This window comes from Fukomys damarensis, unplaced genomic scaffold (genome assembly GCF_012274545.1).
Source record: "Fukomys damarensis isolate Sample0158 unplaced genomic scaffold, DMR_v1.0_HiC HiC_scaffold_19, whole genome shotgun sequence".
In the NCBI taxonomy this organism is placed as follows: Eukaryota; Metazoa; Chordata; class Mammalia; order Rodentia; family Bathyergidae; genus Fukomys; species Fukomys damarensis.
Window position 1 is genome coordinate 61,900,053 of NW_022900931.1, and position 24,522 is coordinate 61,924,574.

The window sequence follows — 24,522 nt, forward strand, 5'->3', positions numbered from 1 at the left end:
CCCGCCCATCCTACTCGGGACTTGGCGAGGGGCGGGCTTAGATCCTGAAGCCCGAGGGGTTAAATCCGAGGACTGCCGAGGCCTCTCGCTCCCTTCCTCACCCCACCGATCCGTTCCTGGCTTGCTGCCCGCCCCAGGAATGTGGGGAATGTGCCCCCCCTCCGGGGAGGGTCTGGATGTTGGCGGAGGAGACCCCCGCCCCCGTGTTTCCTTCTTGCCGGGGTTGAGTCTGGGGCGGGAAGACTTGAGGGCGAGAGTCAGACGTTGAAGTCCCCTAGAAAAAGGTGGAGTGCTCGGACTTTGGGGTCCTGGGCGACCAGAAGGGAGAGGGCCTCAGCTTGGAGCTCCAGCCCTGGTCGGGAGTTTGCAGTCTGTGACCACTGATTCCTGAAAGGTGAGGGGCTAGGGTCCCGGTCCTGTGTCCTGAATCCCGGCTGAAACAGGCGGAGGGGCTGTTATTAACAGGGGTCGAAGGAGCTCTGGGGACAGGAGGGGCTCCGATTTGTGAGTTCCAGATTGATCTGTGGGCCAGGCGCTCCGCCTGCTGGGTTCCTGGTGGGACTGGGGGCTGGAGGCTTGATCTCGAGGGGTTCAGATTGAACTGTGGACAGAAGAATGTCTTCTTAGAACCAGACACTGGGCGGGAGGGCTCTGTCCTTTGGCCTCCAGATAAAAGCAAGAGCTGGCCTCTGTGTCCAGGAGTTGGGGACTCAGGAGGCCGAGTCCCGGTGGGTCCAATGCCGAGGCACCGGGTGCGCAGAGGCTGGAGCTGCCGTCCTGTCCCGAGCGGTCAGGCTCGGAGGTTCCCTAGGTATCGCCTTCCCCCAGCTGGGGTGGGGCAGAAGGGCGGGAGCTGTCCTGTTCTCTGTTCCGGGCTCCGGGTTTCGGGCTCCGGGTTTCGGGCGGACCTTATCTTTCCTCCAGTGGAGCCTTTGTCCTCTGAGCTGCTATGGGGGTGGAGCCACTGAGCCACCCCCGCACACACCCCCTCCGCACCTTCCCTGCCCCCCACCAGGGGAGGGGCACGGCCCCCAGAGGAAGGAGAGGCTGAGAGGACACAGGTGAGAGAGCCGGTGCCGCCCCTTGCAGGTGACAGACTGTGCACAGCTAGAAACTTGAGGATGCTGGAGTTTCCCAAGGGTTCACCCAGAGAGGGGCTCTGGAGGCTGTTGGGGAAACCCCGTGCCTCCTCTGGCCTCAAGTTCTGTTGATGTCTGTTGAGTTTTTGTCCGATCTCAGCCCGAGTCATCACCTGCCTCTTCCACTCTCTGCCTCTCCCTCTCTTGTGGATGAGATCAGAACCCCACCTCGGGGTGAATCCCGGACCTTGAGCCAAGACTGGACTTGGTGCCAGTCTCACAGAAGGTTCCAGATCACCCTAAGAAAGAGCTCCTCCTCCTGTTTCCGTGTTGGGAACATGGAGAGAGGCTTAGGAAGGGCGAGCCACTCCCCCAGGGCCCTACTGCAGTCTCAGGCAACCAGACTCCGGAGCCTGCCCTCTGGATGCCAGCTCTTCAGAGCCCTTGGCTGGGTGGCCCCCGAAGGACCTCCGAGCCTCCATTTCCTCCTGTGTAAAACTGACTTCCTTTCCCTGCAGGACCCCTGGGAGGGTTCAGAGGTTCCCCCTCCCACCATATCCACCCTTCTGCCTCTGCTCGAAGTAATCCTGCGCCCCCTTCCCCCTCTTCCTTCCTCCCTCCTTCCTCCTCCCTGCACTCTCTCCCCTCTTCCTCTCTCCCTTCCTCACCTCTCCCTCCTCCTCTGGCTCCTCCAAGCCCTCTTTCTCCTCCTCCCCATCTCTCTCCTTTCCCTGCACCTTATTTCCCTGCCGCTCTGAGGCCCCTGGGAATGAGGGCGCCCTGGCTGGACCTCTCTTTCCGCTTTCTCCGCTCACAGTGTCGGCCAGGCCGCCCCACGCACGCACGGAGGGGAGGGGAGGAGGGGACCGCAGGCCGCGCTGTCTCTTCTGTCTCTTCTTGTTAGGGAAGGCACTGAGCAGAACTGCGGGGACTGAGAGATACAGGGATGGAGACAGAAGTCAACAGGGGGAGTATGCAGGACCAGGTCTAGGGACAGAGCCTCATGCACACAGAAGAATGGCACAGAGATGGGGTGGGTGACATCCAGCCACAGGGAGGGACAGAGACAGTGGAGAGGGACAAGAAGGTGGGAGTGGGGGGAGTGAGGGCAGGGACAGCCAAGGACACAGAGCGGCTTGGTGACAAGGTGCAGACCCCAGCTAAGGGAAAACAGGGATGCACGGACCCCTGGAGGTCAGGGTGCAGGGAGCCACGAGGCCAGCAGCATGCAGGCCACAGGGAGCAGCGACATGGGAGGGACAGGGAGCTGTGCACTGGGCCGGCTCCCCCGCCCCGCTGGGACGCTGTTACATTTTTAATGTCCCAGCCAGCATGCTAAGAAATAGAGCAGGAGAGGGAGGAGAGGAAGGGACCCAGAGAGGTGGCCCAGGCAGTGAGAAAACATGTCAGGGATGTGGAAAGACTGGTGGCAGGGAGACCCTGGTCAGAGACAGAGATATCCTGAGATGCGGCCCACAGACATGGAGAAACCAGAGTCCCTGGGAGTCTCAGGCAGAAGCAGATCCCGGAGACCCAGGCCCAGAGGAGAAAAAAGAAAGTGAGAGAATGGAAGCCTAGCGTGGCGGTGCACACCTGCAGTCCCAGCACCTGGAGAGGCCGAGGCAGGAGGATCTCAAGTGCAAGTTCCAGCTCAGCCAGAGCAATTTAGTGAAACTCTGTCTCAAAATAAAAAATCAGAAAATATTTGTGGCTGCAGATGCAGTTCAGTGTGAAGGTCCTAGATTCAAACTTCAGAACCTTAAAAAGGAGAGGAGAGAGAGAGGGAGAGGGAACGGAGGGGAGGAGGAAGGAATGGAGGCGGGGGAGACAGAAGACGAGAACAATTCAGGGGCACGCATGTGTTGTGGTCGATGAGACGGTTCCAACGCTGTGGTGACGGACGCACGACCCTGTGGACGCTGGACGGCGCTGAACTGGACGCATTGGTGGCTCGCATGGCGTGGGAGTTGTCTCCGTATAGGGACTGAGGTGCAAACTCCCGCAGGCTGTGGGCCGGACCTGCCCCACCAGGAAGAGCTGTGCTAGCGATTCTGCCCCAAGAGCCAGAACATGGCCCGGGAGTGGGGACCGGGCCCCCGCTCTGGGAGGGCAGAGTGGTGAAGGCCCGGAGGCAGGCAGAGAAATTAGCCCCAGGCCCACGGTCGTCCTGGCTGCTGCCGCTCACTCCCCAGACCGGCTCCGGATTTCCGCTGCGGGGGTGGGCACTGTGATCCATGCAATTAATTAATTAACCAGGCTGCTGAGGCAGCAGCCGAGGCCGGCGCTCCGGGCACACAGGACTTCAAGGGGCCTCTCCAGAGCCCTGCCACACCCTGCCATGGGAGGGCCGGGTGTATAAGCTACGAGGTGTTGAGGTGTCTGCGGCCTTGGTAGGGGTAGGCAGGCCCTGAGGAGCTGGCCAGGCCGGAATCCCAGAGCCAGCTCTGGCCTCCCCTCTCAGGCCCAAGGGGTCCAGGCCCAGATTCTAGCCCCACTGCCCTGCGGCTCCTCAAAGCAGTGTCCCTCCTCTCGGCCTTGGTCAACCCCTGCCTGCATCTCCAGGTCTCCCGCTCCGTGTCCCTGTTCCCTAAAGTTCTCCCTAGGCCTTCCCTTCCCTTCCCCCACCACGGACGGAAGCCTGCAGGCCCAGTCCGCAGGGACAGGAAGTGTGTTTGGGGACCCAGCTGACACCTCTGTAGCACTGTCACCAGTCTGCCTTGCCCAGGGAAGCGGAGGACAGCAGGAGCTGTCGTAGCCGCTCTCCCCTGGCACCGTGCTGGCCTTGTCTCTGCCTTGTCTCTGCCGAGGTCAGGAAGAGGCACCTTGCTCTGGGCCAGTGCTCCTCCCACTGCATCCCCCACCGTGCTCGGTGACCTGTCCCCACCCCAGCCACACACTCCCTTCTCTCCTTAACTCTCCGTGGCTCCCCAGTCCCCTCAGGACAAAGCCCCAGCTCTAACTCAGCCTTGGCCCATGCAGCCTAGCACTACAGCTCCGTTCTCCCTCTCTTTTGCTTCTTGTACCTCTCTGTGGGGTTCTGATGCCATAACTGTGAACATGGTGGGCACTGATTTCTGCCCCTGGGTCTGAAATGCTACTAGGGGAGACAAACGGGGTTCTAGATCACGGGTAGTGGTCAGTGCTGTGAGGCAAAACAGAGCAAGATCCAGGGGTCCTTGCTACTGTACATATGGTAGTCGAGGAATTGCTTCAGTGAGCAAGAGACCTGGAGGGAGGGAAGGCAGGAGCAGCGGGGACCGGAGCAGGAATGTGAGTAGCAAGTGCAAAGGCCCTGAGACGGGACTTAGCTGGCATTTAAGGAGCAGTGGGGAGGCCAGCCTGGGGAGAAGAGGTGAGGAAAAGGGGTAGACAAAGGCATGCAACCGATGTGGGCCACTGTGAAACCACGCTTTGTCCTGAGTGAAGAGAGCTTCATCAGAGCAGAGAGGAGGGAGGCGATCTGATCTGCCATAGCCACCCTGTGGGGACATCGTGAGGGCCCCTACTGTCTTCTTAGACCAGGATGGGGCCCAGGGAAGAATTCCACATGGTCCGGTAGATACAGCTCCAGATAGGGCCTGCAGGATTTTCTAATGGTCTTCCCGAGGGGAAGGGAAAGGAAAGTCAGAATGACTCCAAGGTTTTGACCCCGCACTCTTTCCTGAAACAGAAACACCTTAAAAATGGCGGAGGAGGAAAGGGTTATCGGGCTCACAGCTGGTGGAGGTTTCAGTCCCTAGTCAGCGGGCTCCAAGGCAGGGTGGTGCGGCAGACGAGAAACAGTCTGCAGCGAGAACACGTTAGCCCTCTTCCTATCCTTTGTATTTTACGCTGTGTGGCACTCACACCCTTAATCCCAGCATCACACACTCTAGATCCAGCCACCTCTGTCTAGGGCCCACTGATGACCACAAGAGGCTCTGGGGGACATCTAGACACAGCCATACCAGGTGGGTTTGAGCAACTGGGACCCAGAACCGTATTCATCTGGTCCACACATACTGAACATCTGCCGCCAGTCTGTCTGTCGTAGACCCAGGAGTAACTGTGAGCAGAGATATCCCTGCCCTGGGGCGCTGGTGTCCAAGTAGGTGCACGCACATCTGTAATCCCAGCACTCGGGAGGCTGAGGCAGGAGGATCACTGTGAGTTCGAGACGAGCCTGGGCTACATAGTGAGTTCCAGATCAGTCTCAACTACATAGCGAGACCCTGTCTCAAAAAACCAAAAAAAAAAAGGAAGGATGAGGAGACCCTACCCCGGGCGAGAGATCTCAAGAGATTAGCCCCCCGGGAAGCTGAGTGGCTCCGTGTGACTTCTGGTGACACCTGCATAGCCCACCTTGCTGTCTGCAATCCATTCTGTCCAGCTCACCCCTTGCCCTCATACCTCTCTGGCTGAAATCAACTCATTCTTCAGTTGAAGAACTATCTATGGCTCACACGTGCCTCCCCCATACCTCCAGGACCCTGAGCTCCTCGGCCTCACACTGCTTCGCTGTTTCTGTGGTGGCTCATGAAAGCCCATGTTGGGTTTTCCTGAGTACCTTCCTTTTGGGCACCCCGAGGTGGCAGGTCCTAGCATCTACGAGGAAGCCCTTGTGTGGGAGGGAGGCCCTCAGGCCACACAACCCAGCCCCAGGAGCCCCATCTGCTGAATTTTGCCTGGATTTGTTTTATTTTTTGTTTATTGTTTTTTGTGGGGCTGGGGCTAAGGCTGAGGGCACACCCTTTAATCCTAGCACTCTGGTGGGACTGAGGCGGGAAGATCCCAAGTTCAAACCTTGTCTGAAAATTAAAAAGTGGGCTGGGGATGTAGCTCAGTGTGAAGGCCCTAGGTTCAATCCGTAGTGCTAAAAAAAAAAAAAAAAAAAAAAAAATCAGTAAATGAAACCCCTGAGGCCCCAGCAAGGATACCCTGCCAAGCCAGATGTGGCAGCAGCACTGACCCCTGGGGCTGCATCCACTGTGCTGGGTCCCCGTGTCACATGGAGGAAGCTGGGCTTGGGAAGTGGTCACTCAGCTGGGAAGGGATGGAGCAGGGCAGGGGGCAGCGCTAGACAGTATGTCGCAGATCTGAGGCTCTACACCCAGCTTCAGGCCTCTGCAGCAGGTGCGTGCCTTCCCTGAGGTGGCTTGAGTGTGACGTGCTGTGTGTGTCACCAGAGGCCTTCACGCACAGCCACCTGTTGATGTCCCCTGACCTCCTTTGCACACGGATCCAGGGCTGTGCACACCTCAGCCACCTGCCAGGCTGCAGCCGTCCCTGGAGAGAGGTCAGTGTCCTGAGCCCTGCCCAACCCTCAACTTGGGGCTGACAAGGGCCACTTGTAATTAAAACGGCCTCCGTGGTGTTTGTTTAACAAACTCTGATCTCCAGCTTCCTGTGGCCCCATTAGTGCTCCACAAATCCTCCTGAACCCTCATAACTACCCCTAGGACATAGGGGCCTGTTATTATCCTCATTTTACAGCTGGGAAACTGAGGCTCAGAGAGACTGAGTGACTTAAGCAAGGTCACACAGCCAGGAAGTGGCAGAGCCAGGATTTAAAAACACGAAGTCCGTGCCTATGGTCATCAGGCTGTGTTGTCTCGCACGGCCCAGAAACAGTCTTCCTTGTTCCAATTTTTATCAAAAGTGCGAACGTGGCTGGGATATAGCTCAGTGGTACACATTTGTCTGGCATGCCTCAGGCCTGGGGTTCTGCCCCCAGCACTGCAAAAAAAAAGAAATGAGAAGGGAAAAGGAAAGGAAAAACAGGAAACAGCGCGTGGTGACACCCTCCTGTAACCTCAGTACTTAGGAGGCTGAGGCAGGAGGATCACCAAGAGTTCAAGGCCAACCTGGGCTATACAGTGAGTTCAAAGCCAGAATGAATGATCTAACCAGACTGTATCTCAAAGAAGAGAAAACCCCTATGATGTCAAATGGAAGAGCCAGGTGCTGAAGGCCCTGGGTAATATCATAGGACTGGGGGAGTTCGTAGGCAGCCAGCCAGTGGATGAGAAGTCTAGAGAGACAGGCAAATCCCAAGTGACCACTTAGTGGGCATGAGGGATTCTTGTGGGGACACCAGAAGTGCCCTAAAACTGACTGTGGCAGGAAGGCACAGCTCCAGAACTAGACGGAGAGCCGTTGAATTGCACACGTCACACGGTGGACCAAGGGCGAGGGGCTGGTTCTCGCGGAACTGTCTGAGCTCATCGCAGACAGACAGACACTTCAGCCCTGTGTCTCTAGGCAGAGGTGCTCTGCATAACCACAGCTTCACTTCCATGCCTACGAATATCGCCAGGAACCCCACAATAACATGCAATCTAAAGAAGATTTTATTAAATAATTCCTGGCATGCAACTCCTAAAATCCTTCAACTCTCCGAAGGGACAGCAAGTAGTGTCTTTTTCCCCCCTCCCAGTACAGGGACGAGGCCCCAGAGTACTGCGCTGAGCTGTACCCCAGCGTCTCACTGAGTCCATGAATGGCTCAGGCCAGACTCACTCAATCCTGCTGCATCAGCCTCCCTTGGTGTTGGGATCACAGGCAGGCACCAGCACGCCCGGCACTGTGTGTTTCTGAGGCAGCGTCCCCATGTCGCCCAGGCTGGTCCTGCACTCCTGGGCTCAAGGGATCCTCCTGGCTCAGCCTCCCAAGTAGCTGGGACCACAGGCGCGTGCGACCACACTTGGTTTCCTGTTAACTCGTTCAAGCTGCCCGCAGGACTCAGGCAGTCACATTCGCTGGTCTGTCCTAAAGGATATTATAAAGAATACAGGTGACCAGGCATTGGGGTGCCTTGTCCGGCACCTCCTCTCTGGGAGTTCTGTGTGTTCAGCTGTCAGGAAACTGTCCGTACCTTGTTCTTTTTCTTCCCTTCAGCACCAGAGGCTGCCTCCAGAGCCTTTACACAGAGCTACATCCCCAGCCCCTTTCACATTTTTAATTTTGAGACAGGGTCCTCACTGTATTGCTAAACTGCCCTGGCTGGGTTCGAATCTGCTAACATCCTGCCTCTGCCTCCCAGGGTTCCAGTAAGCACCATCACCCCAGCTGCTTTTGGCAGCGTGTGCCTGTGATCCCAGCACTTTGGAGGCTGAGACAGAAGGATTTTTTTTTTGTGAGTGTGTACCTGTGATTGAACTCAGAACCTCTTGCTTGCAAGGCAAGCAGGCAGCGGAACCACTGAGCTAAATCCCCGGCCCCGGAAGGGGCTTTGTTACCTCAAGGCCCGAGCTACACCATGAGTTCATGGCCAGCCTAGGCTATATTGTAAGACCCTTTCTCAAAACTACCACCTTCCAAGAAAAGCAACACAACCGGGCGGCCGCAGCGGCATCTGGCTGTGGGCGATGGTCCCGGGGACCAAGCCACCGACCTGCAGGGTCCCAGGCCATGTCCAGGTAGAGCAGAATGTGGGGCTCCCCATGCAATTTGATGTTGCCCCACAGGGGACCCCACGTTCTGGTGTCAGCAGGGCTATAGGAGAGCATGGTGGAGGGGTGCTGGAGTCCCCGTCTTCCTGTCCACCGGCCTGGACTTGGGTGTCCCCAGTGTTTTCCAGCAGGCTCGCTGGCCTCCAGACGCTGCTGCAGGCGTCGGACCTCGGGCCAGGTCTCCCCGCCAGCCCCACCCGGCCCGGAGGTCTCGGTCACCCAGCCTCTCCTTCCTCCCCCCAGGAGCCCAGGACATGCAGGTCCAAGTTCTCCCCGAGGTGCGGGGCCACCTGGGCAACACCGTGGAGTTGCCGTGCCACCTGCTGCCACACACCCAGAGCGTGAACGTCACGCAGGTGACCTGGCAACGCCTGAATGGGATCTCCGTGGCTGCCTTCCACCCCAACTACGGCACCCACTTCCCCAACCAGCAGCCCAGCCGAGAGCGGCTAGCCTTCGTCAGGACGGGCCAGGGTGCCAAGACCAACCTGTACGACGCCACGCTGGCCATCCACGACCTGCGCCTGGACGACGAGGGCAACTACACCTGCGAGTTCGCCACCTTCCCCAAGGGCACCCGCTCGGGGGTGACCTGGCTCCGGGTCCTAGGTGAGCAGCGGGGTCTGCTGGGTAGGAGCACCCCTCCCGCCCACTCCTCTCTGCCCCAGCCTCAAGGCTGGCTTTCCCTGTGACATCGCACCGTCGGCGGGTATTCACCAAGCACCTGCTGTGCACCAGCTTCTCTGTGTGCCGAGGACACGGCGGGCAATGGTGCATTCTCAGCACATTTTTATTGAGCACCTACTAAGTGCTTTCCTAAGTATTCGGGATGATGAACTAAGACTGAACTTCCTGTCCTCCTGGAGGCACCAGAGAGTATGTAAATATGGACCTGGCCACAATCCCATCACTCTGGGAAGCTGAGGCGGGAGGATCCCAAGTTTGACGTCACCCTGGGCAATTTAATGAGAACTTTTCTCAAAATAAAAAATGAAGAAAGTGTAGGGAGAGGTGTAGCTTAGTGCAGAGGTCCTAGACGCAATCTTCAGTACCAAATGGATAAATATATAAAAAACCAGAGTGAGCTGGGAGTGATAGAGCACACCTATAATCCTAGCGCTTGGGAGGCTGAGGCAGGAGGATTGCCATGAGTTCAAGGCCAGCCTGGGCTACATGGCAAGACCCTGTCTGACACACACACACACACACACACACACACACGCACGCACGCACGCACACCCCAGAGTGTCAGGCAGTCAGTGTTAGGCACTGTGAAGTTGAAGGGGGCAGGTGGCAGTCTTAGCTGGGAGGTCTGGTGATTCTTAAAAACTAAAAGGAGGGACTGGAGCCCTGGAAGTAGCCAAGACAGGAGAGATCAGGAAGCAGGCAGGGTGCGTGCACAGGCCCTGCATCAGGACGCATCAGGAGGGAGGGGTACAGATGTGAGTGGGAGGTGGGAAGAACAGAGGGGGCAGAGTCCTGGAGGTGATGGGGGACGGGTCATGGACGCCTCGTGATCCGAGTGAAGACTTCAGTTTTTCCCGGAGAACAGAAGCCACGTAGGTGCTAAGCAGCACAGAGGCTGTCTGACTGGGGGCTGTGGGGAGCAGGAGGTGGAGGCTGGGAGAAAGGGACGCTGGGCAGGCCAGCTGGGTGTGTTCCAGGGATGATGGCAGCTGGGGTTGGGGGTGCTCTCTGAGGCAGGAAAGCACTCAGGAGGCTGAGGCAGGAGGATCACTGAATTTGAGGCCAACTGGAACTGCACAGCAAGACCCTATCTCAACCCCCGCCAAAATATAAAAATAATAGCTGCCGAGCTGCAGGCACTGTAGGCACTGAGAGTAAAACAGCCAGCCTCTGCCTTCCTGGGGAGCAGGTGACCCCTCAGACACTACAGACAAGCTGATCAGAGGACAGGGACGTCCCCCTAAGGAAGCGAGGCTTGGGCTGGCATCTGGGACCGCACAGTGGACAGGAGAGGGGACCGAGCCTGTGCTGTCAGTGGAAGGAAGGTGGCCCACGCCGGCTCCCTGAGCTCTCAGTGTCCCAGGGGCGCTGGCAGGGCAGTTGGGGCACAGGGCCACAGCAGGGACGAGGGCGTGGGCACGGGACAGGCACAGAAGGCAGCTGGGGGCACGAGTCAGAGTCCTGGGGACAAGCAGGGCTTCCCCCTTCCCCCAGTATTTTCTTGTTTTCCGAGAGGATTGAGTAAAAAGGACAAAGATAAATGACCACGCCGGGCACCTTCTGTGCCTTGTCCCATGTGGGGAGCAGAGGGGAGGGGACAACACAGCAGAGTGGGCAACACTTGGGTATCACAGTATGTGTCAGACCCGAGGCTAAACCCAGATAGGTAGAGTTCTTTGCTCCACAAAGAAATGGTTGGTTTTTTGACATAGGGTCTTGCTATGTACCCCAGGCTGGCCTTGAACTCACAGCCATCCTCCTGCCTCAGCCTCCTGGAATGCTGAGTCTATGGTCCTGCAGCACCACACCTGGCAAGGTATAGGACATTCGTCATCTCCGTCTGACTCGCCGGAGCTGCACAGCTCTGAGCAGCGGAGCTGGGGCCTGAGCACAGGCAGTGGGGCCTGACTGCCCTGCTCCCTGTGAAGTGTTTGTTGAGTGACTGCGGGACAGGAGTAAACCGCCACCCATGTTCCCCCCAGCCCAGCCCCAGAGCCATGCAGAAGCCCAGGAAGTCACACTCAGCCTGGATCCCATGCCAGTAGCCCGCTGCATCTCCATGGGAGGCCGCCCACCTGCGAAAATCACCTGGATCTCTGCCCTGGAAGGGGAGGCCAGAGACAGCGAGGAGCCAGGGCCTCAGCCGGGCACAGTCACCGTCACCAGCCGCTACACCGTGGTGCCCCTGGGCCGAACGGATGGCATCAAAATCACCTGCAAAGTGGAGCACGAGGCCTTCCAGGAGCCGATGCTGCTGCCCGTGACCCTCTCCGTGCGCTGTGAGTGCTCCGGGTGACCCCACGCCACTGTCCCCGCTGTCCCAGAACATTGTCTGCATGGTTCCGTACCGACTCCCTGCCTGCTGTCCACACCGGCTCCCACAGGCCGTGTCCACACACCTCCCCCTCATCTACACTCGCTTCACCAGCTTCCACCACACTGCCCCATCACTGGTCGGCTGAGATGCGCCTCACAAGAGCCAGTCCACAGCCGGGTGTGCACACCTGTAATCCCAACACTCAGGAGGCTGAGGCAGGAGGGTCCTGAGTTCAAGTCCAGCCTGGGCTACCTAGGGGGACCCTGTCTCAAGAACAAAACAAAGAGAGCCAATTTGCAACATTTCTTCCTAATTCTTCATCCAGCCACATCTTGCTGGTAGCTTGACACCAGCAGGAGGGTTCATGACCCCTAGGAACGTGGCAGACGCCGCCTGTCAGGCCCTTCCTCAGCAGCACACAGCTTCCTCTAGGAACTTCCTGTGACAACGCCCCTTATTGTCACGCCCGGCCACTTCCGGCACTGTTTGGTTTTTGTGTGGGCTTTTGTTTTTTGTTTTGTTTTGGTTTTTTTTGGTACAAGGATCAAACTTGGGCCCTTGCACTTGCAAGGCAGACAGCGGAATCACTGAGCCAAATCCCCCGCCCACTGTTTGGTTTTTCTGATACCAGGGATCAAACCCAGGGGTAGTTGACCACTGAGCTACATCCAGCCATGTATATTTTTTATTTTGAGACAGTGTCTCACAAGGTTGCCCAGGCTGGGCTCAAACTTGCCATCTTCAGTTTGCCTTAGCCTCCCCATTAGATAGAAATCCAGGCGTGCAACTCCATACCGGGCCTCCCAGCATCCTTCACTGGGAGCCTGGTGAGTGTGAACTGTCGGGCACCACCATGGGCGATGCCTTTGTGTGCCGGAGGCCTGGTCTACAATGGCTTCCTCAGGCCATACCATTCTGTGCAGTACATGGCTCCCAAGCCTCATCTATACTGATTCCCTCCCCAAGTCCACACCGGGGGCCAGATGTTTCTCTGAAATCCTTCTTGCCATATCCTGTACTCCAAGCATGTCACAGATAACACCCACCTCCACAGTCATTTAGCTCTGCCTTCCCTAAGTGATAATACCCTTAAAGTTGGCCGCAGTGGCCAGGTGTGGTGGAACATGCCTGGGAGGCTGAGGCAGGAGGATGGCAAGTTCCAACCCACCTGGGCCATTTAGAAACGTAATGAGACCTTGTCTCAAAGTAAAAAGTAAAAAGGGCTGGGATTATAGTTAAATGTGAAGGCCCTAGTTCAACCCCCGAAACTGCAAAAACAAACAAACAGGGCCGGGGATTTAATTCAGTAGCACCACACCTGCCTTGCAGGCGAAAGGTCCTGAGTTCCATCCCTGGTGCCAAAAAAAAAAAAAACATACAAAAGGAGCTTCCGGGAGTGGCTTTCCTGGACCACCTCCTCAGCATACAGCATGCAGCTGCTTGACTCAGACCATTTCATCTGGCAGGCTTCTGGCCACCCAACACATTTTAGAATTCCTGTCCAGCAGGTGAGCTGTCCGCCCCACGGGGATTCTCCATCCCTGAGCCCATGTGTCTGTTCCCTCCAGACCCGCCCGAGGTGTCCATTTCCGGCTATGATGACAACTGGTACCTCGGCCGCAGCGAGGCCACCCTGAACTGTGATGTCCGCAGCAACCCAGAGCCCACAGGCTATGACTGGAGCACGTGAGTACAGGGGACTAGAATAAGCCTGAGGAGGAGGGGCCAGGGGCCAAGATTCCTGGGCCTCAGGAAAGAGGATTGGAGGTTTCAAATTCCTGCATCTCAAATTCCTAGGTCTGAGGAAGAAGGGATTTGGGCCTGGACCCCCGGGTCTGAGGGAGGAGGCTGGACCTGGACCCTTGGGTCTGGGGGAGGAGGCTGGGCCTGGACCTCCGGGTCTGAGGGAGGAGGCTGGGCCTGGACCCCCGGGTCTGGGGGAGGAGGCTGGGCCTGGACCCCCGGGTCTGGGGGAGGAGGCTGGACCTGGAGCCCCGGGTCTGGGGGAGGAGCCTGGGCCTGGACCGGTGGGTCTGAGGGAGACTGATCCTGGACCCCCGACCTGAGGGTGGAGGGCTGGCATCTAGTGCCCTCAGGGTAAGTCCAGGCCCTGGCACTGGGCTCCAATCGTGTTTCATCACAACTGGCCTCTTCCCCCTTGTGGACCCTGCTGTCCTCTTCACCCCACACCCAGGCCTTCAGGCATCTTCCCAGCCTCCGCAGTGGTCAAGGGCCCCCAGCTGCTTGTCCACTCAGTGGACCGAGGGGTCAACACCACCTTCATCTGCACAGTCACCAATGCTGTGGGCACAGGCCGTGCTGAGCAGGCTGTCTTGGTCCGAGGTAAGCGGGTTGGGGCCGAATGCGCAGAGCCCAGTCTGCCCCTGGTCATCCCCACTTGAGCCTGTGGCCGCACTGGACCAGAGGGGATGATGGCCGCCTGCTGACAGAGGAGCATGGTGTTGCTCCTCCCTTGGCCCCAGGCTGGGACTGGACTCGAGCCAGGGCGGGATTAGCCCTGGAGTTAGGAGGCTGAAGGCTGTGCTGAATCTGCAGGGAAGATCTCGGGACCCTAAACGACCTGCCCCCAAGTCACCTGAGAGACAGAACCCCCAGCTCTCCACTCCCCATTTGGAAACCCAGAGGAGTCCAAGTCACGGAGGTGCGGAGAACAGGCAGGAACTGGCCTGGGGCCACGACAGAAATGAGGTCCAAGCCCAAGCATGGGGCCAGGCAGCTGCTGGGAGGTAGCACTTTCATGGCTCCCGTGATACAAGGCCCCCAAGCTGGGCATAGTGAGCCTTTGGTCAGAACCACAGCCGGCAGGACCTGATCCACAGAGACACCAGGGCCAAGGGCTCTGTCACACAGAAGCATGGGAATCCAGAGACTCCCCCGATGTAACCCTACACACAGACCATTGTCACCAAGACACACTCAGGCGAGGGCTGCTCCGGCCAAGACACAGAACAAAGCAGGTGACACTGGCCAGAGCCTGGGACAGCCACACAAAGCTAGAAAGAGCCCTTCTCAGTACAGCCTCAAGGGCGACCCTGCACACCACCCGCAAGGGCGTGTGGGAGCACAGCCACCGGGAACGGCGGCCCCACAGGTGGGAACAGTGCTCCTCAGGGCGCAGCCACAGGCTAGAGACCCAGGCTACTGGGAAACAGCCTCAGGACACTGCTCCCGGTCCCAGGCACACACAGATAAAGATGCACACGCTGTCGCCAAGACGCAGTTCGGGCCCACACGGGGTAAACAAGCCCACAACTGTGCTGCGGGCAGATGTCTGTCTCTTCAGGGGGTCTCAGCAGAGGACCCGCAGACTCAGCAGCAGACTGCTCCCAAGCAGCACCTCCCAGCAGGAAGTCTGCTGGAGTTACTGACCCAGATTCCCACTAAGAAACCTGTTTCCCAGCTTGAACCAGCATGTAGGTGTAAGACAGTGAACTTCTGTGTCACTGCGGGCAGGACTTTTCCTTTCAGTCTTCTTATGAGACTGCGTCTTGCTATGCAGTTTAGGCTGGTCTTGAACTCTGTGTGTAGCCGGGCCAGCCTCGAACTCACTGTGATCCTCCTGCATCAGCCTCCTGAGTGCTGGGATTACAGGTGTGCACCAACCACGTGAGGACTGGACCTTTTCCAAGATGGTATTTGCATCAACCCCACGCACCTCCTCCTGTAGACCCTAAAGATGATTTCCCAGACCTAACGCAGTGTAGCTGCTGTGTAAATAGTGGTATTTGGTATTGCCTAGGGGAAAAAATCTGTACATTTCCATCTAGAAATATTCTCCATCCTGAGGGTGTGGAAGACCTGGTTTATGTCCCCCCCACCCCACGGCAGCCAAAAGTTTCTGTCCTTTTTTTTTTTTTAAAGCTGTTTGAGGACCACCTAACAGATCTGTAGCATGATGGATCTTGAGCCCTTATTTGAAAACCCGCACTGTAGGGCCAGAGGTGTGGCTGGGACAGAGAGCTTACCTAGTGGGCACAAGGCCCTGGCTTCCATCCCCAGTACCACCACCAAAAAAATTTTTAAGAAGTTCAAAAAGGTATACTATAGGGCTGGGGGTTTAGCTCAGTGGTTCCACCGCCTGCCTCATAAGCACAAGAGTTCAATCCCCGATACCAAAAAAAAAGTATGCTGTAGACAATGGTTCAAGCTTCTAATCCCGACTACTCAGGAAGGCTGAGGCAGGAGAATCACTTGAACCCATGAGTTCAAGGCCAGTCTGGGGAACATAACAAGACCCTGTCCTCAAATGATATACATAAATAAATTTGAAAAAGAAAGGAATGACTGGAAACAGGTTCTCAGGAGCTGGGTTGCAGCCCCTGGGCCTCCAGTCACACAGTAGTGGCGGGGTGAGAAGCTCCAGGCGAGCACGGCATAGGGGAGCTCCTCCTGCTTGGCTCCCTGTCTTCTGCCTCCCCATGCTGCCACCCACTCTGCTGATGCGATGGGGGGACGAGTCACCGGGGGCAGAGCGGAGGCAGGGAAGCTGTACACACGTCCTGCCCTGCCCTGCCCCTCGGAGGCCCCGCCCTTAGCGTGAGACCCCGGCATCTGTGAGGACCCCCACCCCCAGTGTGGATGCAGGGAGTGAGGGTGACAGCTCACCCTGCCCTGCGGTCTCTTGAGGAGAAGAGTCCTGCGTTGCCGACCTGATGTGTTCCCCTCTTAAGAGAAATCTGAGCCAGGGATTTAGCTCAGTGGTTCTGCTGCCTAGCAAGCGGAAGGTCCCACGTTCGATCCCTGGTACCAAAATAAAAGAGCATCTGAAGCCAGGCCCTGTGTGGCACCGCCTGTAACCCCAGCACTCTGGGTTGCAACTTGAAGCCCAGGCCGGGAAACTTAGCGAGAACAAACTAAAAATACAAGAGGGTTGGGGTGTAGCTCAGTGGGAAGGCCCTGGGTTCAATCCCCAGCACCACACACAAATCTGAATTTTGTTTTGTTTTCGGGTACCAGGAATTGAACTCAGAGACTCGCGCCTGCCAGGCAGATGCTGCACCCCGCTGAGCTACATTCCTGGCCCACGAATCTGAGTTTTTAAGTGAAACTGCCTGATTCTTGAAATGTTGGCCAGAAATTGCAATTTATTTTCTTTTTTGCGGAGCTGGGGATGGGACCCAAGGCCTCGTGCCCGGGACCCCAGCCGTGAGGCAGCCATGGGAATGGAGGGGTGGAGCAGGTGCGCCCCTGCTCTGTGGGGTGGGCTGTGGCCCGTGGTCCCCTCCCCCACCTCCTCGGTCACCCGCTCCCCTGCTCTGTCACTAACCCTGCTCCTGTGTGCTTCACCTCATGCGTCCTCTTGACCACCCTCTCTCTCTCTCTCTCTCTCCCCCTCTTCCTCGTCTCTCCTCAGACACCCCCCAGGCCTCTTCCCGAGACGTGGGTCCGCTGGTGTGGGGGGCTGTGGGGGGGACACTGCTGGTGTTGCTCCTGCTGGCTGGCGGGTCCGTCGCCTTCCTCCTGCTGAGGAAGAGGAGGAGGAGGAAGAGCCCTGGAGGAGGAGCAGGAGGCGGAGGTGGCGGCGGCCGAGACGGAGACAGGGGATCGTATGATGCGAAAACTCAGGTGTTTGGGAACGGAGGCCCCGGGTTCTGGACGCCGACAGCCCCTGGTCCCTTGAGGCCAGACGGCAAGGAGGAGGAGGAAGAGGAAGAGGAGGAAGAAGAGAAGCCAGAAGAAGGCCTCATGTTGCCTCCACCTTCCTCACTCAAGGACGACATGGAGTCGCACCTGGATGGCTCCCTCATCTCCCGGCGGGCGGTTTACGTGTGACCTGGGGACACTGGACGCACTGACACGTGGCCTCCTGCCCCACCCACGGCCCAGGAGGGCTGCGGACTGGTTAGACGGGTCTGTCCCGCTGACAGAGGCTGGCCAGCCGGATGCCACCTCCTGCTCTGGACCAAGGAAGGTGGAGGCACACACTGGACTTCTCCACCTCCAGGGCTGGATGGGAAGTGGGGGCTCAGGCAGAGGCAGGGACAGAGGGGACCCCGAGAGACTCGTTTGTGGCCCCAGCCTGCCCTTGGCCCTGTGGCACTCAGGAGTTAATAAATGCCTTGGAAGAAAACCTCGGGTGTCTTGTAATGCATTGGACCCTCTGTTGGGGTCTTGGGAAAGAACAGGTGGGACGGGGGCTCCTAGGGGGGGCTCCAGAGTCCCGAGGCACTGGGTCCGTTGTCCTGGGGCTTACAGGACATAGGTGCAGCGCTCAGACAGTTGGGAGCCCCGGGTTCCCCAGGGAAAGCAAGGCACCCCGACGGAGGGCCCTGCAGTGGGGGTGATGGGCCAGGCCCCTGCTTTGGGAGGACAGTGAGGCCAGGCCTCTTCTAGGCCGCTGAGGACCTGGAGAAGGGAGAGCTGCTCACCCCGCTGGATTCTTGGGGTGTGGGACAGGCATGGGTACCGGGGACCCCAGGAGAGCCCCCCTTTGTCATCCAGTGGCCCCTCCTAGCCTCTCTTCTCCCTCTTGTTCCGAGCCTCGGGACTGTGGGTGATTTCCCCGCTTGGCCCAGCTACTGAACCAAGGACCAGGAGAGGTGCCTTAGGGAGAGCAAGAACTGGCTCTGACCCTCCCAAGCCTCTGGTCCTGCGCCCCCGGGGCCTCCTGGAACTCAGGGCCACCTTTGATCTGCCTCAAGCTGTGGGCGCCCTGGGGGACTTCGTGCAGTGGGTGACTCCAGAGTCGCAGTGACTTCAGCGCCAGGGGCTGGATCGTGTGTTTCTCCGGCCGCCCAACTTTCCACGGAGTCTGTGGAGCTGCACCGGGCCAAGCGGGGGACGTGGTGGCAGCCCTAATGGATCTAGCAGTGCCATCTCTGCCAGTGGTGACTACAACAGGAAGAAGCCTGTGTCCAGGATGCCGGTGTATGAGAGCGGAGCACCCTTGCTCTGGAACCCTGCAGTCTGAAGCCCTCGAAAGGAAGGAAGCCGGCTAGGGCCCAAAGCTCACCATGGGCTGCAGGCAGCACCTCCTGGGCAGGGAGGCAGGGCTGCCGGCTCATCTATCTGGTGCAGTCCATCCCTAACCCTCCTTCAACACCTAGCAAAAGCCTACTGTGCGCCCGGCCTGGGCAGGTAAACAGGTCATTGCACCGTGAGGAGAGGCAGGCCTGAGAGTAGAAATGCCAAGTACCACAGAGGAGAGGCTGCGAGCTTTGCACGCCTCTGTCGGTCAGTCCGGGGGAGAGGCCCCAAGCGCTATCATAATGAGAGGCTGTGTTTCTCAGGCCAGAACCTCCACTTCTTCACCTTTGAGCTAACCCTCTAGTCCTTCCCTTCATCTCCTGCCTCTTCACTGCCCCAGCCCCATGTTTTCCTTGCAAACTCCCAAGGCTGCCTCAGGACCCTTGCACTGGCTGTGCCCTCTGTCTGTGATACAGCTCTCTCCTGTGTCTGCCCTGGGTCTCTGACCAAATGTCCCCACACAGCAAGCCCTGTCCACCTTTGGGGGTCTGCGCTTTCTTTTCTCCCTCCCCACTTTGTTTTTACCTTTTGTCGCTGACTCCCACCAGGTAGGTCAGATGTCCCATTTGTTTATTTGCTATCGGCCTCCCTACAGCACTCAATCTCCCGACCCATGCCCGAGGATTCCTTGATTAGTTGAATGAGAGAGGAGGAAGGCAGGTGGGGGTGATTTAGGGGTGCGGCTGGGAACGAGGTGCTTCCTGCCCAAGGTCGCTCACACTGTGCTTGTCCTTGCAGAGACGCCCAATACGGCAGGTGCGGGCGCCACCGGAGGCATCATCGGGGGCATCATCGCTGCCATCATTGCCATGGCGGTGGCCGCCACGGGGGTCCTCATCTGCCGGCAGCAGCGGAAGGAGCAGAGGCTGCAGGGGGCCGAGGAAGAGGATGAGTGAGTGACGGACGGGTCCTGAGCCGTGGCTGGGAAGAGGTGGCAGAACTGGGGCCCCGCGGGGGATGGAGGAAATCGTACATAGCAGCTGTGGGGACCAAACCCAAACAACGAGGCTGAAATCCGATGGGGAGGAAAAGGCTTTTCCGCCCATAAAGTATGGCTGTGACAGCTGTGCCCTGGGAAGCCATCAGGAGCCGGGCTCCTGCTGTCTGGCGGGGCCTTCCCTAGAAGGTGGCCTCATCCACGTCCACTCTCCCTCCAAGTTCTGTGTCCATGGTAACGTGACGGGGCCATCCTGGCCTCATTAGCCGCACCCCCAGGTAGAAAGGGGAGAAGGAACTACAGGGCGTCTGGCCCCGTGTAAAGGTGCACCTGAGGGGCTACCCCTTCGCACGTCCCTTCAGCCATGACCTAGTCACGTGGTTGCCCCAGCTGCAGCGGTTTTTGTTTGGTTTGAGTTTTTTGAGACAGGGTCTCACTATATAGCTCAGGCTGGCCTCCAATCCAGTGATCCTCCTGCCTCAGCCTCCCCAGTGCTGGGATTACAGGTGTGGGCTACCATGTCCGATCTATCTCAAATAACACCATGTCGGAGGCCAGGGATTTAGCTCAGTGGTTCTACTGCCTGCCTTGAAAGCTCAAGGACCCAAGTTGGATCCCCAGTACCAAACAAAACAAAACAACAAACACCATGTCAGGAGGAGGCACCTTCCTGGGCCTGTCCTCAAATGAATCAGTCCATGGGTATAAGAGGCTCCCATCTGTAATCCAGCTACTCTGGAGGCTGAAGCAGGAGGATTCCAAATTCAATAGCAAGGGGAACTTACCAATATCCTGCCTCAATTTTTTAAAAACACAAATAAAAAGGGCTGGGGATGCAGCTCCGTGGTAGAATACTTGGCCCCACACATGTGAGGCTGCAGGGTCTCATCGTCAGTACAGGAGGGTGTAAACCTAGAACTTGCTGCTGTCTCTTGCCTGTGGCCAGCCCAGTGCCGAGCCCCAAGGCGCCCGACACTGAGAAGACAGCACCGGCCCAGCGTGGCCATCGAGGGAGAGGGCAGTTAAGGGGCTCGGAGAAGCCAGGTGGGGCCCGTGGCCCAGCCTGGAGGGACAGAGGTGACAAGGGGGCTGAGTGAAGGCACAGTTAAGTTGTCTGTCCACGGTGCCGCGGTCTTCAAGGGTACAGAATGAGGGACTTTAGCCTCAGCCAAGAGCACTGTGGTTTGGCTCGTTAACAAGTGACCTCCGATGGCATCCCTCAGAGTGGGTGCTGGGGACTCTGGGTGACTCACTGTTCCTCACTGCTGGCTCTGTAACTGCACAACGTAATTTACAAACTCAGCACCCTTCGAGAGGCTGGAGTGACCGGAGTTCCTGATCCGTCTAGAGAATCTGGGGCCCTTCCTGGGAGGAGAGGGACGAGTAGGAGTTCACCCGGCTGGAGGCCAAGCCACAGAAAGGGAGATCTGGGCCCAGAGAGCAGCAGCTCCCCAATCCCGGGCAGGGTGGGGAGGCATTCGTGGGGTACAGCCTCTGCTTCAGCTACCTCCTACCTCACAGCCTGGAAGGACCACCCTCCTACCAGCCACCCACCCCGGAGGCGGAGGCGAAGGCGAAGCTAGAGGAGCCGGAGTTGGTGAGTGTTTCCCCCAAGCCCGAGCACCACGCCTTCCTTTCCCAGGCGAGACCAGGCTGGGGGCGGGGGCTCCCAGGGGAGGCTGGTGGGGGGTTCTGACCTGCTCTCCCCTCCTGCCACAGCCCTCCCAGCTCTTCACTCTGGGAGCCTCGGAGCACAGCCCACTCAAGACGCCCTACTTTGATGCTGGTGTCTCGTGTACCGAGCAGGTAGGAGCTCAGGGAATAGCAGGGAGGCAGAGTTCAGAGTCGAGGTTGAAGGGCCAAGCCTCAGAGAACAAAGGGCACTGTCACGGTCAGCTCTCAGAACACGGAGACGCGTTCAGGATTCAGGGCAGCAGACCAGGAACAAAAAGTCCAAGGACGTGCGGTTAAAGCCACTGGGTCAGGAAGATAAGTGTAGCCATGACACTTGTGAGCTCCTGAGCTGGAGGTGGGAGGAGAGAACAGAGTCACTGTTGAAGGTCAGGGGTCAGATACTCAGGGCGAGACAGGTCCTGGTTCAAGGGACTCTTTAAGGTTCAGAGTTAAAGAGCTGGAGTCAAGATTGAGATCCAAGGTTCATAGGTAAAAGACTTGGGGATCGGGGATGGCCCAGACATGACAGGCAGGGTAAAGTCCACAACCTGGGCATTGGATTAGGGACAGGCTGTGTGACTGCCCAGTGCAGTACTGATTTGAGGTAGGAGGGTACAGGGTGAGGCTGAGTCTGACTGACACAGGGGCAGGCTGGGGCTGGGGCATACTCAGGTGATGAACTTGAGTCCCCCTCTCCCCCTCCAGGAAATGCCTCGATACCATGAGCTGCCCACCTTGGAAGAGAGGCCAGGGCCTCTGCTGCTGGGGTCCACAAGCCTAGGGCCCCCCACTGGGGTGCCTCTGGGGCCACCTGGCATGGAAGGCGTTTCCCTGGATCTAGAAGACGAAGAGGAGGAGGAGACGGAGGAAAACTATCTGGACAAAATCAACCCCATCTATGACGCCCTGTCCTATAACAGCCCCTCAGAGTCCTACCAGGACAAAGGGTTTATTGTATCCCGGGCCATGTATGTGTGAGAGCCCTGACCTCTCCCCTATCACCTTTGACCCCTTATATTTTTGCCAGGGACCTGGTGCCCCGTCGTCTGGCCAAGCCACTGGCAGTTAACACATGGGCACTCATCTGTGACTTTTACTTTAGCGTCTCCACCATGACCTCTAACCCATGATCTAGGACCCAGGGAAACTTGCCAAGACTGTGGAAGGCTGGTAACTTTATCTCATGAAGCAATGAACAGGGAGGATATTTCTGTACAACCTCTGACCACAAGGACTCCTTTCGCAAACTGTGACAGATCGTAGCACTCACCTCTGGCTGTTCCACCTCTCAGATCCTTCAGAAATCCTGAAGACTCCTGACCTCCCATTTGTCCTCAGGAAGTAAGTTCTGACACGTCTGTGAGCACAGACACTTAGGGGTTCTCTGCTGCTCAGACTTGAGCCCTCCAGGTGGCAGAGCCTCTTTGTGTACCATGCTCCCCAAAGGTGGGTGGGAAGGGGATTCCCAGCTGGACGCAGCAGAGCTTTGCCGTCTCCCTCTCCTGCGGGCAGGAGCCTCAAGGTCCAAGCTCATCCCTGAACCCCACCATCCCACTCCCTGTGTACAGAGCATGAGCTCCAGCCCAGGGGCAAGCTCCATGCGTGTGCCTTGGCCGCCCAGCCTTCGGAGAATTTGCTGTTGTTTTGAAGACTACTGAATCCTCTTACCTCTGCTCACTGGGATGAGACCTAATCATCCCCTCTTGGGGGAAAGTGGGTCACCTGGGTTGGGGGTGGGCGCTATACTGTTTTGTAACCTAGCATTTCCTACAAAATATAAGTTTCTACTTTGGCCAGACCTTGTCTCCTGTGGGATGTGAAGAGGGTGGAGGTAGCATGTGAAGGCACCGAACAGGGTTCCGGAGCTTGGGAATCAGTGAACTAGAAGTCAAAACGGAGTACAAAAGCAAAAGGGACCACAGCCACAAGGGAAAGGAAACAAAAAATTGGTGACAGGGTAATAAGCAAAGGTGCTTCAACCAAAAACAAGGTTTTGGGTCATGAAAGGGGATGGGACGCACTCCAGGGCATGCATGGTGGTAACGAAAAGGAATTTGTGCAATAACAGTCCAATGGGCAATGCACAGAAATAAATGTAACATAATGAGGTAAGAGAGCTCAGATTTAATGGATAACAGCAAGTAGGGATAGGATAAAGGCAAAATCAAGCATAATGTTTTAATAGGAGCCAAAGGCATGGTGGGTAATGTATCTGAATGAATAAACCAGAGGCAGAGAGATGAATAATGTGGAAACACAGGCCGCGAGCATGATGGGTAACGGTCAGAGTTAATGGACCCGAAGCATGATGCTTAATTAGAGAAAGGCCAGAAAAATGATGAGCGTGAGCCGGCAGCAGTGGCCTAAAGGCAGTTCAGGCGATGAAGCCGAAATGAATGGGGCGAAGGCATGCTGGGTAATGGGACAGGAATGAATGGGCCAGAAATAGAAGCCGCAGTGACGCGGAGAGCCGAGGACATGATGGGTAGCGCGCTGAGGTAACGAGGGCATTGTGGGTAACAGGTAGCCTAGCGGAGTTCACAGAACTGGTTAGGCTTTTCCCTAGGCACTGTGGGAAAACCCAGCACTTCCGGTTTTCGTTCCGGACCAGAGACAGTGCCCCCTCTGCCGCGATGTTTGGTGGGACTCGAGGCCTGACCTTGCTGCCTAGCAGCCTCTGCGGTGCAACCCATCCTTACCACTGTCCTTCGACCCTGGCACGTTAGCCAATGAGAGAACAAGTTTATACGTCACCAAGGTTGCCCCCTTTACAACCTAGAGCCAATCAAGATGCTTCAAGGGCCAAAATCGACCACTTATTTCGGCGTTCGTCATGGGGCGGAGTCAAAAGCCAAGACTCCTTCAGGAAGGGGCAGGGCTTCGCGTCAATGGGCGTTGCAAAGTGCTTCGCACAGGCCAATGACGAGCTAGGACCGGAACCCGCGGCGCTACGAGCCAATAAGCGAAGGGGCCGCGAGCCAAAGACTTGGGAGAGGACCCCTGTCGTACCGCTTGCCTAGTCGGAACCAATAGAAAAGAGATTCGAGAGAGATGGGTGGAACTTCCAGCCATAACTCCAATAGAAAGGCCAGACCCTCAGGGTTGTGGGTGGACCCCAGGACACACTGAACCAATAGGATAGATAGGGCGGGGCGACGGTGGCGGCGGCGGCAGCAGTGGGTTAGGTTGCGTGCGGTGCACGGGGTGGGAGCGGAGCCCAGGCTGGGAACAGGCGCCGCAGCCAGTGAGAACCGGGGTCCAGAACAGGGCGGGGATTGCCTAGGGCTGAGCCCCGGGCGAACAGGGCCTGACCTCCGCCCTCTGACATCTTTCGCAGACGACCATGGGGAACGTTTTGGCTGCTAGTTCGCCGCCCGCAGGCCCGCCGCCGCCGCCTGCGCCAGCCCTCGT

General features: G+C 57.7%; 2 protein-coding genes across 5 annotated transcripts in view; both read left to right on the forward strand.

Moving 5' to 3' along the window:
- Nectin2 (nectin cell adhesion molecule 2) overlaps positions 1-22,891 on the forward strand; it is a 23,284-nt gene extending 393 nt beyond the window's left edge. The window contains exons 1-9 of one of the 4 annotated variants that reach the window (XM_010623209.3): positions 219-394; positions 8,753-9,118; positions 11,179-11,475; positions 13,082-13,199; positions 13,708-13,856; positions 19,239-19,392; positions 20,959-21,034; positions 21,157-21,243; positions 21,817-22,891. In XM_010623209.3, coding sequence (XP_010621511.1) covers positions 8,764-9,118; positions 11,179-11,475; positions 13,082-13,199; positions 13,708-13,856; positions 19,239-19,392; positions 20,959-21,034; positions 21,157-21,243; positions 21,817-22,089 — 1,509 coding nt within the window. In that variant the 5' untranslated portion in view covers positions 219-394; positions 8,753-8,763 and the 3' untranslated portion in view covers positions 22,090-22,891. Of the gene's footprint in view, positions 1-218; positions 395-6,110; positions 6,355-8,752; positions 9,119-11,178; positions 11,476-13,081; positions 13,200-13,707; positions 13,857-16,887; positions 17,621-19,238; positions 19,393-20,958; positions 21,035-21,156; positions 21,244-21,816 lie in introns of those variants that run through there. The other 3 variants (XM_033765839.1, XM_010623208.3, XM_010623210.3) reach the window with 3 other exon arrangements.
- Positions 22,892-24,262: 1,371 nt separating this feature from the next.
- Tomm40 (translocase of outer mitochondrial membrane 40) overlaps positions 24,263-24,522 on the forward strand; it is a 10,659-nt gene continuing 10,399 nt past the window's right edge. Inside the window, exon 1 of the mRNA XM_033766000.1 lies at positions 24,263-24,520. Coding sequence (XP_033621891.1) covers positions 24,455-24,520 — 66 coding nt within the window. The 5' untranslated portion in view covers positions 24,263-24,454. The remainder of the gene's footprint in view (positions 24,521-24,522) is intronic.